At 50.8% G+C, this 17279-nt stretch overlaps 5 protein-coding genes across 5 annotated transcripts; 3 read left to right on the top strand and 2 right to left on the bottom strand.

The window, feature by feature from the left end:
- Positions 1-224: 224 nt before the first annotated feature.
- Positions 225-3967, bottom strand: Aud_010590 (HECT-type E3 ubiquitin-protein ligase; the record flags this gene model as incomplete). The annotated part of the gene is made up of 2 exons (XM_043295426.1): positions 225-896; positions 962-3967. The coding sequence occupies 2 exons, from the start codon at positions 3965-3967 to the stop codon at positions 225-227; spliced, it is 3678 nt and encodes a 1225-aa protein (XP_043151361.1).
- A 786-nt stretch (positions 3968-4753) lies between these two features.
- Positions 4754-5219, bottom strand: Aud_010589 (mitochondrial 54S ribosomal protein mL41; the record flags this gene model as incomplete). The annotated part of the gene is made up of 2 exons (XM_043295425.1): positions 4754-4963; positions 5031-5219. The coding sequence occupies 2 exons, from the start codon at positions 5217-5219 to the stop codon at positions 4754-4756; spliced, it is 399 nt and encodes a 132-aa protein (XP_043151360.1).
- A 282-nt stretch (positions 5220-5501) lies between these two features.
- Aud_010588 (UTP14 family protein) lies at positions 5502-8441 on the top strand (the record flags this gene model as incomplete). Its single annotated transcript, XM_043295424.1, has 2 exons — positions 5502-8204; positions 8259-8441. 2 exons carry the CDS (start codon positions 5502-5504, stop codon positions 8439-8441), a joined length of 2886 nt encoding a protein of 961 aa, XP_043151359.1.
- Positions 8442-10036: 1595 nt separating this feature from the next.
- On the top strand, positions 10037-13437 carry Aud_010587 (glucan endo-1,3-beta-D-glucosidase; the record flags this gene model as incomplete). The annotated part of the gene is made up of 8 exons (XM_043295423.1): positions 10037-10207; positions 10256-10661; positions 10714-10974; positions 11026-11138; positions 11188-12915; positions 12979-13040; positions 13106-13365; positions 13415-13437. The coding sequence occupies 8 exons, from the start codon at positions 10037-10039 to the stop codon at positions 13435-13437; spliced, it is 3024 nt and encodes a 1007-aa protein (XP_043151358.1).
- Positions 13438-15720: 2283 nt separating this feature from the next.
- Aud_010586 (calcium/proton exchanger) lies at positions 15721-17149 on the top strand (the record flags this gene model as incomplete). The annotated part of the gene is made up of 3 exons (XM_043295422.1): positions 15721-16113; positions 16176-17017; positions 17077-17149. The coding sequence occupies 3 exons, from the start codon at positions 15721-15723 to the stop codon at positions 17147-17149; spliced, it is 1308 nt and encodes a 435-aa protein (XP_043151357.1).
- Positions 17150-17279: the final 130 nt, after the last annotated feature.

Below are 17279 nucleotides of genomic sequence, written 5' to 3'. Positions count from 1 at the left end.
AAGGAACATATCGGCAAAGAGGTCGAACCCGAGCCACCCCTGAGGGATGGAACCTCATCAAAGAAACAACACACCAAAGATAAAACCCTAGGACGCCTCAGCTATGCAACCCAGAACATGAATGCGGGATACTCTCAGGCATGCCCTCTTGAATAGAATGTCTATCAGCAAAACAAGCAATGGCAATTAACAGCCAAGCATATCACTGGAAAAAATACCCAATCTCAGCTGAGGTCAAAGCCGGCGCCGGAGTTGATGGCATAAAGTAACTTTTCCCGCAGTACCTTAGCATTCGTATACCGTGGCAGCTTGAGCAGGTTTACGCAGGTGCTAGTGCTGGGCAATCGGTCCTGGTCTTCACTGGAGTCGCGAATGCTGAATCGCGGATTGAGATGGCTAAACCCTAGCAATGGTGCTCGAGGGGTCGACGTCACGAATCGCAGCACTTTTTGCCTTTCCTCATTTGACATCTCCTCCATGACCTGCCAGAAAAGCTTGACGGTTGGATGCTCTTCCTTGTCGTCGCCGATGGTATACACCCCTCCGTACAGTGTGTTGCGTCTCAGGTCTGAAACGTCTATGTCTCCAGACTCCCCACTGACCAAGGTTTGCAACTCCGATTGATTGAACATCGACAACCAAGACGGCTGAATGATGTGTCCAAGGCCTTGCAGGAATGCATTTGTCTGCAATGCAGGCTGTACCTGCAGACGATATCGAGCAATGTAAGAGATATAAACGAGGCGGTTCTGGTTGGTCACTGGAATGTCAGATCCGTTACTTTTCAAATCTCGAGTGACGGTGCGAGTGCCTCCGTTCGGAAGTGGTATGGTGTCTGTGACAGTGAAGTTCAACGTAAAGTCTTCCACATCCCCGGTGTAGTTTTTCAGTTGCAGCTGCAGAGAAAAAGAAAGATTAGCACATAACCACCTCACTCAAATAAGGAGACTAGTCCACTGACCAATCCTTGGTACAACCCCTGGTCAAGATCCTTCAGGTCGTTGAGATTTGCGCGATACGCCGTTTCCCTCTGCGCTGATCCTGCGCCACCAGTCAAGGCCCATTTGAGGAGGAAGAAGGGCGCAAAGTTCACATCGACCAGTATCCCCTCGTACAAGCACTTTCCGATAATCCGACCCAGGAATTCATACCGTCTGAGTAGATCCCGAATTTGCTCACTCCATTCCGGGCTGTTCTCGACAAACCCGAGCTGCCGCAGAACTTCTCGTCGTTGCTCAACAGCGGCAGGGTTGGGGTAGAGCAAGTGTTGGTCGTTTTCCTCGAAGAGCTTTGGCTCGCTTCCCGACTTGAAAGCCTCATTGGTAACACTCGTAAGGAATTCTTTGGTTACACCCCCGCCGTCGATCCCGGCCTCCACAGTGTTGAACTTGTCAATAAAGCTAATCTGAATCGGCTCCTTCAAGCCTTCACCCAACTCGTAGAATTGGTCAAATGCGTCCTCGAATACGCTCTCCCGCCGAATATTTGCATGATGACGACTCAAGATATCCTGCGCTGCAGGCCGACCATCGATCATGCGACCCATGGACGCTTGAGCCACGGACATCCGCCATGCATCCGGGTCAATATATCCTTGTCTTCGGCGCATCTGATCCCGGTAGATGAATTCCCGAAAAATTTGTACTCTGGTCGCAAAGGGAATAAAGAAAGGCATGTTCCTTAGGATCTCCAGCCTAGGAGCGACGGCTTCAAGCTGCTTTCTGCGAGCGGCCTGTTGCTGGCGCCGCCTAAGTGCCTCGATACGTCGAGTTTGCTGAGCACGACCGGTCCCGATAAGACCCAGAGGCTCGTATTCGTCATCTCTCATCCAATCATTCTGATCCTCCTCCTCGTCCTCATCTTGGAGTTGATGGCGATTTTCCTCTTCCGCTACAACGGCCGGTATGAAGCCTTCCATGTCGAAGCGGTTGGTCATCAACCAATGTCCATCAGGAAGGAACTTGCGTCTTGAATCGCGCTCATGAATCATTCTCAAAAGACCAGTTACAAGACCCTTGAAATAGTCAAGCGGAATTCCAGTAACTCCGGGGAGACCCTTCTCCTTGTTCCGCATCTCAAGGTCCTTGACACTGGTGATGGCATCCGAAGACGAGACAGCACCAGTGAAGTAGCTTTGAATTCCTCCGGCCGTCTGAGGCGCCTCGCGTTCATTCAGGTCCGCGGAGTTCCAGTAGAGTGTGAACGCGAGATTTTTGAGAAAAACAGTCATATCTTTGATGTCCTTCAAGGGCAGCGCGCTCTCCTTGGTCCACGAAACTCTCGAGTTTGACGAAGCTGTGAAGGAAGATTGGCTGGAAAAGAATTCTTCGTCGTCCATCACTTTCAGAACAAAGGTGTAGAGTTCCAGAAAGAGCAGAATAATGGTCCATTCCTCGTCTCTCTCGGCTTGGGTCATTGACAGCCGAGACTCCTTAGCCTCATCGGCCGGCTTCAATAAGGAAAGCACTTTGGTGGAGTCTTGACTGATCCTGTCAAAGATTCTGCTAGATCGAGACGCATGCCAAAAGTATTTGATTGCTGGAATTCGAGAACCTGGATGACCTGCCCCTTGACCCCCAGATGTAGCCGATCCTAAGTATAGCCACATACGAATGTCGTCTCCCCGGCGGGGAAACACTCTCAGGAGGGTGAGAGCATAGGTTGCCAGAATTTTTGCCTCTTTAGACGCATCCGACTCAGCGTTGGCCAGATCGCCTTGGGAGAGATGCGTTGACTGGAGTTGCGACAGAAGTCCTGTAATCCTACTTTGGTTGACAAGGCTAGAAATCTGTTCCTTGATAAACGGGTGCAATGGTGTCTCCTCCGTGTCATCATTGTCGATCATGTCATCTACCTCCAGTCGCCGCGAGAGATGCACGGCTGTGGAATTCAAGAGTTCTGATACGATCTTCACGAACTCCGGTTCCGGTGCTTGCTGCCCAGCCTGGGTCCCCATCGCATATTGGTGAAAGTAGATGATGTATGCAAGGAGCCAGAGACGTGCGTCCAGATCCGTGACACTCTGAGGACGTTCTCGAAATCGGGACTGCAAAGGCCCCAAGGCAGAAAGCAACAATTTGTAATTTATGTTACCCGCTAATGGATCGAGCGTTCCAAGATACGCCGACAAGTCTGGGATGGTGAGGTATCTCCTGGCAAACCACTCATAAGCAGTGAGAGTCTCGGAAGTGATCGGTCGCAGCAAAGCGAGGACGCTCTGAGCAAGGCTCTCCTGAGATACATGACATCGTTGGGATAACGATTCTATGTTCCTTGTGATCATTGCCATAACAGAATAATAGTCTTCAGCTAGCCGTGCCATCTGCTTAGGGATCAAGTTTGTGAGGAAGACCAGCAACTCGACAAGATGAGGAACCGCAAAACCAGGCACGATGGAAGACAAGACTGAGCGTAATACCTGTAGTGTCGTCTTCGCAAGACGCCAGAGTGGAGTTGTCCATTCGCCTTCGGTCGCTATCGTGGGTACCTCATGCAGGGTCATCCGAAAGGCATTGGTATAGTACACCAGACGGACAATGTCACTGGTATTCCATGGTTCCACAAACTGCACGAGAAGCCGCAGCTGTGAAAGGCACTCGGCCGCAGTTCCATATCTTAGAGATGGCTGCAGGAAAACGTCAGGCTGCCTAGTCTTATCATCAAAAGGCAGAGAAGACCCTGTCCTTTGCCTCTCAGCAGTATCCCATTCTGTCCGCCACCTATTGTGAGTGAGCTTCCTGCTCCGGTAGCCCCGCCATGTCCGCTGTATCTTCCGTGTTGCTCCCAGACGCTCTCTCTCCTGCTGCCTCAGTAGCCGCTCCTGTTGTGCGATGGCAAGGGCATTCTGTGCGCTCGGTCCCTGAGGGGGATGTCGCCCGGAAGGGTAGGCAGCGAAAGGGTTCGTATTACGACCTCCGAGATTGACCTGCCGCGGACGGCGAGAGTTTCCGGTGAAAGACTGGAACATAGCGATTGTCGTCTTGCTGGTCTCCAGCTCCTGGCTAACAAGCCCTGGTCGTCTACGGTTTGCGAGGTCACTGCAGGTGATGGATTAAGACGGAAGTGACTCCATGCCTTTGCCCGAGTGATGCTGGGTTTGTCTGGAGAAATATTGTGAGTGAGATGGGAGATGGCTCGGGGCTATGACATATACAGATCAGCGGCCTGTGGTGTTAGGGGCACGCACCATGTGCCTGATCTTAAGCTCAATCACCACTGCCAAGGCGGGTAAGATTTAAATGCCACGCATCAGAACATCGCCGAAGGTTCCCTCAGGAGATTGATTTCTTATATCCGAAAGATCTCTATCTTTGGGTTAGGGACTAGTTCCTTGACCTACTGCGTCGATATTTGGCCAATTTCCTTAGTACTTGTTGGTATTGTGTGTTGATTGTGAAATCTAGCTGGTATAACAATGAACCATAGACATGTCTTTAAGATGCCAAAAACCAAGATTGCGCCGTTTAACGAAGTAGACACCCAGGAAAATGCTGAATCGTCCACTGCAATAGCCACCACTCACATAGCTGGCGATGATATCGTGAACCACTGCGGACTCGGCCGCGATGCAGCAGGAACAAACGCTCATACTGTACATATAATACACTCGTAGACCGGGGATCGTGGATGTATCGGACTTGAGGATATTCGACAACGCCGGCATTCGTAGCCGGTCAACCATCATCATCCTCCAGGTTGCCTCAATAGAACCGACTGAAAGATATAATATGACTCGACACCTTAATCCAAGCGATCATTGACGGGAGGCCGCCTCGCTGGCCGCTGATTCTTGCTCGAGTCGCTCCTGTTCCAGCACTTCCTGACCATTATCCGAAGCCCACATGTCAAGATAGTCCTTCGCACCAAACGCTCGCTCAACGATAACTGTTCTACCGTTTTTCTCAATCTCTCTCGTGTACTTGCCCTTCGTCGGGGCCATGCGTTTCGTCACAAATGGCGTGAGCTGGTTCGCGAATGTTAGATCAGATGCTAGAAGTCGAATTTTGCATGGCTGATATTGAGCAACGCACCTTGAAATCAGCCAGATTTTCAGGGACGACATAGGTGCGGACTTTCTTCCAATCGATCACATAAGAGCCATTCTTCGCGAAGTAACCCATTGATCCGGTCCGGTTTCCCTTGTAGTAACCGCCATTGATCTGCTTGGTGGTCAGGCGCAATCGCGCCATCATCGGTTGCGAAGGCTTGAACATTGCCATAGTGTTGAGATGCGGCGCTCCAGTTATGCGATAAGTGCAGCCGTCGAGTCGTTAGAGTTGAGAAAAGGTCGTGCAAGTCAGGCGGCGCTACTTAGCTCCGCCGCGCCGAGAACTTTTTTTCCGCTGCCCGCAAGATCTTTAGTTTAAAAATTATTTTTATGGAGTTGACCGGTCCTGCGCTCCGCACTCATTTTTGGAACTGAGTAGCCACATTCTCGGGCTCTCGTATCTACTTATTGATTTCTGTCTTGTGTGTTGTGTTTCCATCGTCAAGGTTACACCATGCCTCGCAGACAAACTCAGTTGCGGGGTCCGAAGGACCAGACTTCCAAAAAGTCGGCCCCAAAAAAGAACACCGGAAAAAAGGCACTGAATGCGCTCTCGATCGCAGAAAGCCAAGTCACCGATAAATTAGGAGTAAGGCGCACCCGCTTAGGCCAGATTTATGACCCCTCCAAGCGCAAACGGAACACCAACCGTGATATGGACGACTCGGATGGCCCCGATAACAAGCGTCGTCGATACGGGGGCGATGATGAATCAGAACTGAGCAGTAACGCCGGCAGTGACGGAGAAGGGCACAGGTGGAGATTGGGTCAAGTCGACAGCGATGACGACGAAGAGTTGGACAGTGACGAGGCCTTGGGCTCAAGCGACGAAGAACGCTTTGAGGGCTTTACGTTCCGCGGAAGCTCAACAACCAATGCTGGGTCGAAGCCGAAGGCGAAGAAATCCAAACGCGTACGCGAAATCAGCCTAGACGAGGATGTCGAGGAATCAGAGGAGGAAGACGAAGATCTGGACGAAGACGATGACGACCTTGGAGAGGATGCCATCGATCTTACTACTGCCTGGGACCTAAATACAGCTGAGGAGGAGAAGGCAAAGGCCGCAGCATCAAAAAAGAAGCAGGCTGAACCTGATGAGTCGGAGGAATATGACTCGGGCAGCGAAGAGAGCGACGATGAATCCGACGAGGAGAGCGGGCTATCGATGTCAGATGACGAGGCCAACGAAGCAGATGAGCATGGTCTTTCAAGACTACAGAGCTTCGTCAATGCCTTGGAGCCAGAATCTACGAATAAGCCAACTCGGAGAACAGGAGGCGCACAAGAACACGCCAAGCCTACGGAATACGGACTGACTTCGTCTCGAAAGCTTACAGTCGCCGACCTCTTGCCCTCCATTACCGACTCCCGCCTAAAGAGCTCGTTAAAGCATGTCGACGCGGCCCCGTCTTCTCACAAACAGTCATCTGGAATACCTGGTAAACTGGACGCGCCCCTGGCGAAACGTCAACAAGATCGGCTGGACCGAGCAGCAGCATACGAAAAGAGCAAAGAGACATTGAACCGCTGGCTCGAGACTGTCAAGGCTAATCGACGAGCGGAACACCTGATGTTCCCTCTACCTGATCCCGACGCCCAGCAAACACACAGAATCGGCCCTACGAAGCCGCAGACGGATCTCGAAGCTACGATTCAAAATATCCTAGTTGAAAGTGGCCTTGCGGATCCGAGCGGCAAATCGACTGAGGAACAGGTCCAGGAATTTGAGGAGCTGCAGGCACGGAAGTTGCCCATTGAGGAAATTAGAGCCCGTAGGGCAGAGTTGCGCAAGCAACGTGACTTGCTATTCCGGGAAGAAGTACGGGCCAAGCGAATCAAAAAGATCAAAAGCAAGTCATATCGCCGCGTGCACCGCAAGGAGCGCGAGCGTCTAGAGCAGCAGGAAAAACAAGCTCTTCTGGAAGCTGGCGTGGACTTGGAGGAGGAAGATCGAGAGATGAATGAGCGCCGCCGAGCTGAGGCTAGAATGGGCGCCAAACACAAGGATAGCAAGTGGGCAAAGAGCCTCAAGCAGACTGGCCGTACCGCTTGGGACGAGGACGCTCGACGCGGTGCAGCAGAACAAGCCTTGAAGGAAGAAGAGCTGCGGAGGCGAATTGAAGGGAAGAGTGTTTCGCGAGCGGATGAGGATTACCTGGGATCCTCGAGTTCAGAGTCGGAAGATGAAGACCCTTGGGCAGAAGATGCAGGCTCTGATGCTGAGAAGCAGAAACTACGCAAGAAGCTTGAGGGGCTGGAGGGGGATGATGTGGATGCCTCGGAGTTGACTGGTCCACATGCTAAACTTTTCTCCATGAAATTCATGCAGAACGCAGAGGCCGCACGCAAAGCACAAAATGATGCTGAAATTCGGCGACTCAACCGAGAACTCCGCGGCGAAGAAGAGTCGCAGTCTGAAGCAGAATCTGAGGTTGGTCGCCGGAAATTCGGCCAGTCTCAGGATGACAAATCCGGCAAGGACAAGAAACAAAAGTCGTTGCCCAAGAATGAGTTTGAGGAGGCACCAGGTTCCGATGATGAGGCCGACGCCGCGGCTAATCAAGAGGTCGACATCGTCGTCAATCAGTCAGACAAGAAGAAATCATCTGAGCGCTTGGGGAAGAAACAGGCTGCGCGGCCATCTGGTAGCGCACCTGAGCAAAAGGAGACTACCACAGAAGACGAGAATCCTTGGTTGGTGCAGACAAAACGAAACAACCGTCGCGCGACAGCGGATGATTCGCAGCAGACTATCGATGTCACTCTTGGCGCTGAGACTGTCGAGGCGCCTAAGAGACAGAAGGATCAGTCGACTATCAGCTCTAAGAAAGGCCAAGCCGCGGATGACGATGGCAGCGATGACGAGGACAGTGTGCCAGTCCTACTCAAGAATCATGATCTTGTGAAGAGGGCGTTCGCCGGAGATGAGGTGGTACAAGAGTTCGAGCAAGATAAACTCCAGACCATCGAAGAGGAGGGTGACAAGGTTATCGATGAGACCCTTCCTGGATGGGGCAGCTGGACCGGTGATGGAGTCAGCAAGAGGGAGCAAAGGCGACAGAAGAAGGTCTTGACCAAGGTTGAAGGTGTCAAGCCTGAGAACCGAAAGGATGCAAAGCTTTCTCGGGTCATCATCAACGAGAAACGCATCAGGAAGGTAAGCGATTCCTGTTCCACCGATGCACGAGTGATTAATACTGATCTATTCTAGAACACCAAGTATATGGCGACTCAGCTTCCTCATCCTTTCGAAACCAAGGCACAGTACGAAAGATCATTGCGTCTCCCCATCGGCCCTGAATGGTCTACCAAGGAGACATTGCAAAACGCAACCAAGCCTCGCGTGATGATCAAACAGGGCATCATCAAGCCGATGGAGAAGCCCATGATCTAAGGGATTTCTTTTTGGGCCATGTATATTTGTGTGTTTAATGGTTGTGATACTCCTGCTGCGTAGGTAGGGTGCTATAACACGCTAGATCGTGTCACAATACCAACGTGTCAAAAAATGGGGTAATGAACGGCGTTCCTGGAGCGTATTGAAACGGATATATTGACCTTCCTACAATCATCTGTACTTCCTGCAAAATAGTAGATCAATCACAATCTGCATGGTAGTTTTGCATGCACAAGCGAAGGGTGGAGGTAGATGATCAGGTCGGGTGAGCGATGACGGGTTGCTGTAGCACAAAGAGCACAAGCTCACTTCCCCAGCAATTGCAACCTCACCCTTTGATGCATCCTTTCCTTTGATCCTCTGTTGATGAAATCCCAAACGAAGCCATGTGGCCTCTGTGATCATCGAGAACCTGGCATCTACTCGATGACCAGTTTGTGAGGGTATTTTCACCTGACTGATTACCCCAGTAGCCGTGAGGTTGTCTGAGCACCAACTGCTCTGAGTGGTGGAATGTGCGGAAAACTTTTGATCCAACTACGCATCTGCCTTGGTCCTGACAAAAATCTTTGACAAAATTGACATCAATATGAATCTCAAACTCTCTTTATTTCCAGTCCGTACGAGTCCTCTCATGTGTGGCTTACGTTGGCGTATGGATCTGCCCGCAGGCTTCGACTATTCAGCTGCCTGCCCTGCTCCACACCCTTCCTGCCCATAATGGATTCGACAGTTACAAGTACATCTTCCAACTTCAATCATTCTATCCTCCTTCTCATCGTTCGCATCACCCGGTTGGATCATTTGCATCCTATAAGTAAGTCATCCATCTCTCATACCAGTGTGTGGAGAACGATTTGCGGCTAGATGCCTCTGGCAACCGTTAGTCGGGGTTGCTTGTACGCGGATCACCATAAAGCATTCCAGTGCCCTCGTTCCTGCATTGTTTTGCCCTTTCGAGCCCACCACGCATGCTGCTAATCGCACATTGAGTCCAATCAATTGACTGACAATCTGTTTAGATCTACATCCGCGTCACTCTTCCGCTGTCTGTCCTCTAGACAAAGTTTGGGTCATCCGGTAACACGGGGAACAGCCTACTTCGGCCTGGTGAGATTCTCGCTAGTCGTGACTGGAATTTGAAATTTTGATATTTGTGAGCAATGTTTTCCTTTATCTGGGCCTCCTGGGCCTCGTCTGCCCTTTTGGTTTCTTTCGCGACTCTCCCCTCGAGTTGTCTGGCCTATCCCAAGTGGAAGCGTACTGGACGTATACGCTATGTGCCACGAATCGGGTTGAATACACTCATTTTCATCACTCTCTTTCCTCTCATTGCAAGGCATATTCTCCATTACCTCTCCTTTACTTCAACGAGACATTCACACTGTCGTTCTGCTTTCTGTGCATTCGCTCCTTTGAAGCTCCGGAGCTGCGCTCTGCGGCCTGGTTCACCTGGGACAAAGGGTCCTATTCAATTCTTTTTTGCAACACTAAATCAGTATACGTAACTTCTTGTATCGTTGTCTTGCGCTTTTTTGAGGTCGTGAGACAACTGGTCCTTCGATATCTGTCAGCACGGGCACGCCAGAAGGATGGTCGTGGCAACCATGTGGCGCTCTACAGTCATGCTAACCTGGCTGTTGGCCTCAGAGACAGTACATTCCCTACCTTGGCCGGTCGAGCCGACCAGTACCATTGAGTTTAGGACCCAATATCCTCCCAAGACGCAGGAGGCTAGATTGCTCGTACCCGAGACACACGGAGTAAGTTCATGGATATCCCGTCCGTGGCTGTCACTTACCCTCAAATAGTTCTATCCGACGAGTTTGGAACGCGAAGGTCGCTTGGCGAAGCAGCCCTTCCCTACTAACTTGAAATTGGACCATCTATTGGACCCGTTGCTGCATCCTCAAGCTGGTTCCAAATCCGGTGTGCTGGATTTGTTATTATCGGGCCTACTGCCGCAAACTCATCACGTTCCCACTAAGCGTCCGACTACAAATCCCCCAGTTGTAACCTCGTCTTCACCCTCAGAGGCCTCAACCTCAGACCAGACACTGCCACTAATCACCAGCCCGCCGGTGGTGCCAACTGCCAGCTCAAGCTTGACTACGGCCAACGAAGAAGCCTCAGACGCGATTGTCAGTCAGAATACTGGCTCGACTAGGCCAGGTTATTCATCTCAAGACAATAACTCGTCTAGCTCTTCGGAAACAGGTTAGTCTGAGATTGCAGATGCACATAAGCTTTATTTCTGACTCAATTTCAGCCAGTGAAACTACGTCTGCTGGTGAAACCCAGGCGACAATTTCCACCACGTCAGGCGGCTCAGTTCAGGAGAGTCAGTCATCCAGTGAAACTACGTCTGCTGGTGAAACCCAGGCGACAACTTCCACCACGTCAGGCGGCTCAGTTGAGGAGAGTCAGTCATCCAGTGAAACTACGTCTGCTGGTGAAACCCAGGTGACAATCTCCACCACGTCAGGCGGCTCAGTTCAACAGAGTCAGTCATCCAGTGAGACAGTATCTGGTGAGTTTACCATCGGCAACACAACGGATTAGTTGACTGAGGTATGAGTAGCTTCCGCTACCCCCATGGCAGGCGGTCAAGACGTCTTTGTTCCAGTGTCGAGTGGTCCGATTCCCAACACGATTGACTCGAGAAACGATCATCCCGTACCTAAAAATGGAATCGTAAGCCCCCGACGGCTGTTATTCTGATGGCATTTTCTGATCCATACAGGTCGATACGGACACTCCTGTTGAGACGAACAAGTTCTATTGTGGGCTCTTCTTGGGAACGCAAACCAACGACACTTTTACGCACCCCTACAGCATTGCTTGGGTGAAGGGAAGTGGAACGACGCAAAGCTATGGCATGGCCATCTCCCATGTCGAGAGTAACGTAGTCGCGCAGGGCCCGGTCAATACAGCAATTCCCGGTAGCCCCATATCGTATTATATCAATGCGATCGGCATCCGTTCCATTATTCTGTCAGCAAGTGAGCTGGGGGCATCTACTGTACTCACCACTGAAAATCCGCTCCCCTTCTCGGCCAACGCGGTGCTACGACCTTCTGCCGGCTCATCCCAGAGCATCACCTTCCCTGTAGTGCAGGGCATGGGATTTGTGACTGGCATTTACAGCAACTTGCAGCCTATGATCCAGAGTGGTGTCTTCTTCAACAAAATGGTAACTGCTGGATCGCCACGTGCTGGTATATTCAAATACATCCTATCCCTTGAGGATGGAACATCATGGCTTCTCTACGCAACGCCTGACGACGGGGCTGACCCAGAGCTACGGTTGGTGTCAAACAGCGAGATTAGCGGGCCCGCCGGCTGGTCAGGCACGATCCAGGTGGCCAAGAACCCGGCCGGCGCATCTGGCGAGAAGTTCTACGATAACTCTTCAGGTGTTTATGCTGTCGAGGGTGCGGTCATGGGCTCAGTGTCGGAGAGTACTGGAACGTACAATCTGATGTGGGCTAAGGCAGGAAAGGATGCGCAGAACACCCCGTTGCTGATGTTTGCTCTCCCACATCATATGGAATCGTTCGACGCCAGTACACAAAGCCGAGCGACGAGTATCACGCTTAGAACCACCACCAAAGGCCAGGCGACCGCGGTCATTGGGGAGTATTGGACAATGGTTGAACCTGAGCTCCCCATTTCCATGGGCTTTGCCCCATGGTCGGTTTCGGGAGGCAGCATTGACAGAATATCGCCCGCAGCCCAGCAGGTCATCCTGGCTGCAGCTCCCACAGAACTTCAACAAGATATGGACGCTCAGACCGATCTCGATAGCATGTATTTCAGCGGCAAGGCTCTGAGCAAGTTTGCTACCCTTGTGTATACAGTTGACAAGCTGGGGGGTAACAGCACTCTGGCGGCTGAGGGCCTTGCGCGGTTGAAGAACTCCTTTGCCCGTTTCATCGATAACAAGCAACAGTTTCCGCTTGTCTACGACAATGTCTGGAAAGGAGTGGTATCCTCTGCCAGCTATGCCTCTGGTGATGTGGGCGCTGATTTTGGAAATACGCTTTACAACGACCATCATTTCCACTACGGATACTTCATCCATGCTGCTGCAATCATAGGATCCATGGATCCTCAGTGGCTTCTAACAAGCAAAGATTGGGTCAATATGCTTGTCCGTGATGCCGGAAACTCGGCCGGAGATGATCCGCTCTTTCCGTTCTCGCGCGGGTTCGACTGGTTCCACGGTCATTCTTGGGCAAAGGGTCTTTTCGAGTCCTTTGACGGCAAAGACGAGGAGTCAACTTCGGAAGATGCGATGTTTGCGTACGCTCTGAAGATGTGGGGAAAGACTATTGGGGATGCCAGTATGGAGGCGCGAGGCAACTTGATGCTGGGCATCCTGCGCCGAAGCCTCCGGAATTACTTTTTGATGGAAAGCGACAACAAGAACCAGCCGGCGAACTTCGTTGCCAACAAAGTTACTGGCATAGTAAGTCAAGCATTGTTACCGTATGTCTTGTGGGGTTAGTCTCCAACTGACAATTTCTTCCAGTTGTTCGAAAACAAGGTGGACCATACTACTTACTTTGGCAACAATCTGGAGTATATTCAGGGGTATGAACTTTTGTGCCTTCATTGTCATTGGCAATATCGAAACCTCATTACTGATTTTGACATAGGATCCATATGCTACCCCTCCTCCCGTCTTCTGCGTTTGTTCGCAGCAAGGAGTTTGTGAAGGAGGAATGGGATGCCATGTTTGCAAGCAACGGCCCAGCGCCAGCCGAGAACGTGGTAGGCGGGTGGAAGGGCGTACTGTACGCCAATCTCGCACTGGTGGACCCAGCCGCTTCGTGGAACTTTTTCACGCAACCCAACTTCGACTACAGTTGGATTGACGGGGGAGCCAGCCGGACGTGGTACCTTGCCTATGCAGCAGGTGAGTATATCGACTGAAAGTATGCCGAGGCGTTTGCTGACAGTACTAGGACTCGGTGCTGTGCCATCCTAACTTGTCCGCAACTTCGGGCGGTTTATGTCGCTTAGACATCTAGTCTAGAGGGAGTATACGCGTGAATCTTATTGCGGAGCAATTCGTTGTATCTTATGACTTATGTAGTGACCGCATGAACGCTTTCTGCGCACATGTATCTATGGACTATATGAGAGCCGGATGATTGAGGATATTCATAGACTAACTAATGTGATAATTGAACATGTCAGACTAGCCTTGGTGATGTGGAGAAAATTTGATGTGCTTCTACGTGGCTCGGGCCATTGAATCGGATGTCAGCCTCTGTATCCAAAAGCTTCTCACTCCGTAGAGACTAGAAGAGAGTGGGTGAGCAGGTCATGGCTGGATCTGCATCTGATAGCGCCAACATACAGTGACTTGCAAGGGTGGTGACGGACGGATGAACCGAACCAATCTTGGGCAGTTGCGCGGGTTTCCAGATCACAGCACAGCACATGATAAGCAATCCCTTTACCAGAATAGGTAGGCAGATAAAGGGTTGCGCTTAGCATGAGTGAGTTATGAAGCCACATGATGTAGGTATACTCTCCGGGTGCATTGCGGAGTGCAGATAGGACTTTCGGCATGGGGTGCATCAATCATCAGACATTTGTTGACTAGCCCGTACGGTCCACAGATACAGCCCACCGAGTATTATCATCACGTTGTGTAGGCAGACTGTATAATCAGAACTGTTGATTCTCTTTTAATCTGTCTGATGGTTTAATATAATCCTAATCGCTTCCGAGACTGAGCTAATGGGATTCATCACGTTGCTCCATACCACAGTGGTACGACTAAGTGCAGGCGCTATGATCGATTTTACTATTGCGTGGTGGGGTCTAATTGTGGCAGTGCAGCTTGGCGTGGTTTTTCCATGGATGATCTGTGGATGGAGTATGAACTGACTCGTCCTCCCGTGTGATTCTAAGATGAATGGATATGAGATGTTTCATCTTGAGATGACTCTGGTGGATTAACTCTATGTATGGGGTCTTTGCAATTGGTTTTAGATATCTAAGGTAGTCTATGAGAAGAATGAATGCTTTTAAGTCTGTAACTAGTCTAGCTGCTTTTTTTGTCCAACTGCAATGCGAGTTAAGCTAGTGGCTGGAGCTTTTGCAGATGCCCCACTGTAAAGCATCACTTTTGGCGCTCACTTCAACATCATCACCGACATCATCATTGCATACGTCTAGAGAGGTATCTGGTTGATATACTGATTGAAGATCATCTTGGTAATTCTACAATTGAGGCCCACGTTTCCGGGTCAGTCGTGATCAACGTCATCCCCTCTAGTACATAGCTGCATCAATAAAGAGGCATTGCTGGAAGCGCCAATTTCCAATCCTGCGCGCAATCTGGGCAACCAAGCAGTGATTGTGCCGAGACTGTTAGCTTCAGGTATCTAGCCTCGTTCAAAGGTAAGCTCACCTTAAACTCCTGCTCCTTTGAAGATCAAAGCATCAGCTTTGAGGCTGTGCACTGCGGACTCTGCTCACTGCAGTCACTCTGCTTCCGCCCTCCCCCAGATCCTTCGCTTGAAAGCTCGACTGACAGAACAATCCTAGCCCACGATTATCTCGATTGGTTCGCGCGAGCGTTAATCTAATCCTTTCTCATTCTTCAGCAAAAAGTGGACATTCCCCTCTGCGACAAGGCCACTGCGGTTGTCTCGGTTCGCCAATCCTCTTGCCAACCAAGAGCTAAGACTACCTAACTGACTTTTGCAGTTTCACCCCTAGTCCCAGGATTTTTCTCTCGTCAGGTCTCAAGATTCCAGACTAGAACGGGACTATCAGATTCAATCCTAGACTGACCGGCTAGTATCCTACATATTTCAGGTTAACCCACTTTTTTTCCCTCCTGTCCTATCGCGGTTCCCCGGTTGCTTCCCGCGCCACGGTTCTGATCCCAATGTGTAGGTGCCACACCATCGTCACCTCCATCACCACTGGTACTGCTACTACGCAAGACTATTACACTTTTCCTTTTCTCTCATGACCTTCCATTATTCATTCCTTCATTTTCCCTCTTTTACCGTACGGAGTATCTTCCGTTCTATTCCATAAATTTATTTTCATTTTCCAAGTCTCTCTTTATCCTCTCCCGCCTTATCAAGCGGTCTTTCTTTAACTCTTGAACAATCATTTCTTGCGGAGAATAGTGAGACGAAACTCTCAAGAAATTTAGCTAATCGGATCTGTCGAATCTGGCACAGCATCGAGGAGTTTCCGTTCAGCCTTCCGAAGGTACTCGTGGGGCCCCAAAAGACGCAGTATGACCGGCTTCTCTTCTTCTCCAAACGGGGTTGGAGAGCCCAGTGAGCGCGATGCTCTGATCAATGATATTCCCCGCATCAACTCAGGCCTTAGCCAGCATCGGCGCCACAAACGTGCACGACGCTGGCTGAACATCCCTGCGCAGGTCTTGCACTTGACATGGGACACCCTCGTGCGGGACTACGTCAACGTGCTGCTCGTGTTTGTTCCTCTAGGTATCATCTCCGGTGCGCTTGGCTGGGACAGCACGGTTGTCTTCTCTTTGAACTTCCTCGCGATCATCCCATTGGCGTCTCTGCTGAGCTTTGCGACTGAGGAACTGGCGGCTACTATGGGACAGGCGTTGGGTGGACTGCTGAATGCTACTTTTGGGAATGCGGTTGAACTAATTGTGGGTTTATCCGTTCGGATCGTTTTGTGCTCGACTATAGCTGACTTTGAGGACAATGGTAGGTCAGCATCATCGCTTTGAAGGAAAACCAGATTCGTGTCGTCCAGGCAAGTATGCTGGGTAGTATCCTGTCGAACATCCTCCTTGTGCTCGGATGCTGTTTCTTCATTGGCGGTCTCCGGTTTTCCGAGCAGACATTCAACAGTACTGGCGCGTCCACCATGTCGTCCATGATGATGGTTGCGTCTGCTTCGTTGATCATCCCAGCCACTCTCTACGCCTCTCTGTCACCATCCCACTCCAAAGCTACGACGGATAATAATATCCTGATTCTTTCTCACGGTACCGCCATCATCCTCCTGGTTTTATACGTCATGTACCTGTACTTCCAGCTCAGGTCGCATACACAGCTGTTTGAGGAGGTTCCGGACGGGCTGGGACCCGATGCAGAGAATCAGGCGGACCATGAAGAGGACGAGCATATTCTGAGCCCATTGGCCGCCACCATTACTCTGGTTATTGTCACAGTTCTTGTCGCCGTCTGTGCCGACTACCTGGTTGGAAGCATCGACAGCATTGTGGAGAAGACGGGCATGAGCCGGACCTTCATCGGTCTTATCCTGATTCCCATTGTTGGAAATGCTGCGGAGCATGTGACCGCCGTCGTCGTCGCCTGGAAAGGGAAGATGGATCTGGCTATCGGCGTAGCCATCGGCAGCAGCTTGCAAATCGCATTGTTCGTGACACCGTTCCTTGTCATCATGGGCTGGATCCTGAACGTTGAGATGACTCTCAACTTCCACATCTTTGAGACTGTCGCCTTCTTCGTCTCCAGCTTGGTTGTGACCTTCCTCATTCAGGATGGGAAGTCGAATTATCTCGAGGGTGGGCTTTGCTTGGGAATGTAAGTTTGTCCGCTCTCCTCTCGATCAATGAGCCATGTTCTAACTTTCCGCGCCATAGGTATCTGATCCTAGCGCTAGCGTTCTACGTGTACCCAGATGATCCCATTGGCGATGCTCTTGTTGCCAATTGAACGACCAGTCCCCTCTGCCGAGCTTTCAGGCCAGGAATTCGGTATTGATGTCCTTGCTTCTGACATTATCTTGATTTTTACTTAACCCCTGCGCTCTCTGACTTTGTGCTAAACTGCTCCTTTTCCTATC

This window comes from Aspergillus udagawae (genome assembly GCF_001078395.1).
Source record: "Aspergillus udagawae IFM 46973 DNA, scaffold_9, whole genome shotgun sequence".
NCBI lineage: Eukaryota > Fungi > Ascomycota > Eurotiomycetes > Eurotiales > Aspergillaceae > Aspergillus > Aspergillus udagawae.
The sequence above is the reverse complement of the archived record's forward strand: the minus strand, read 5'-3'. Positions and strand labels throughout refer to the sequence as shown.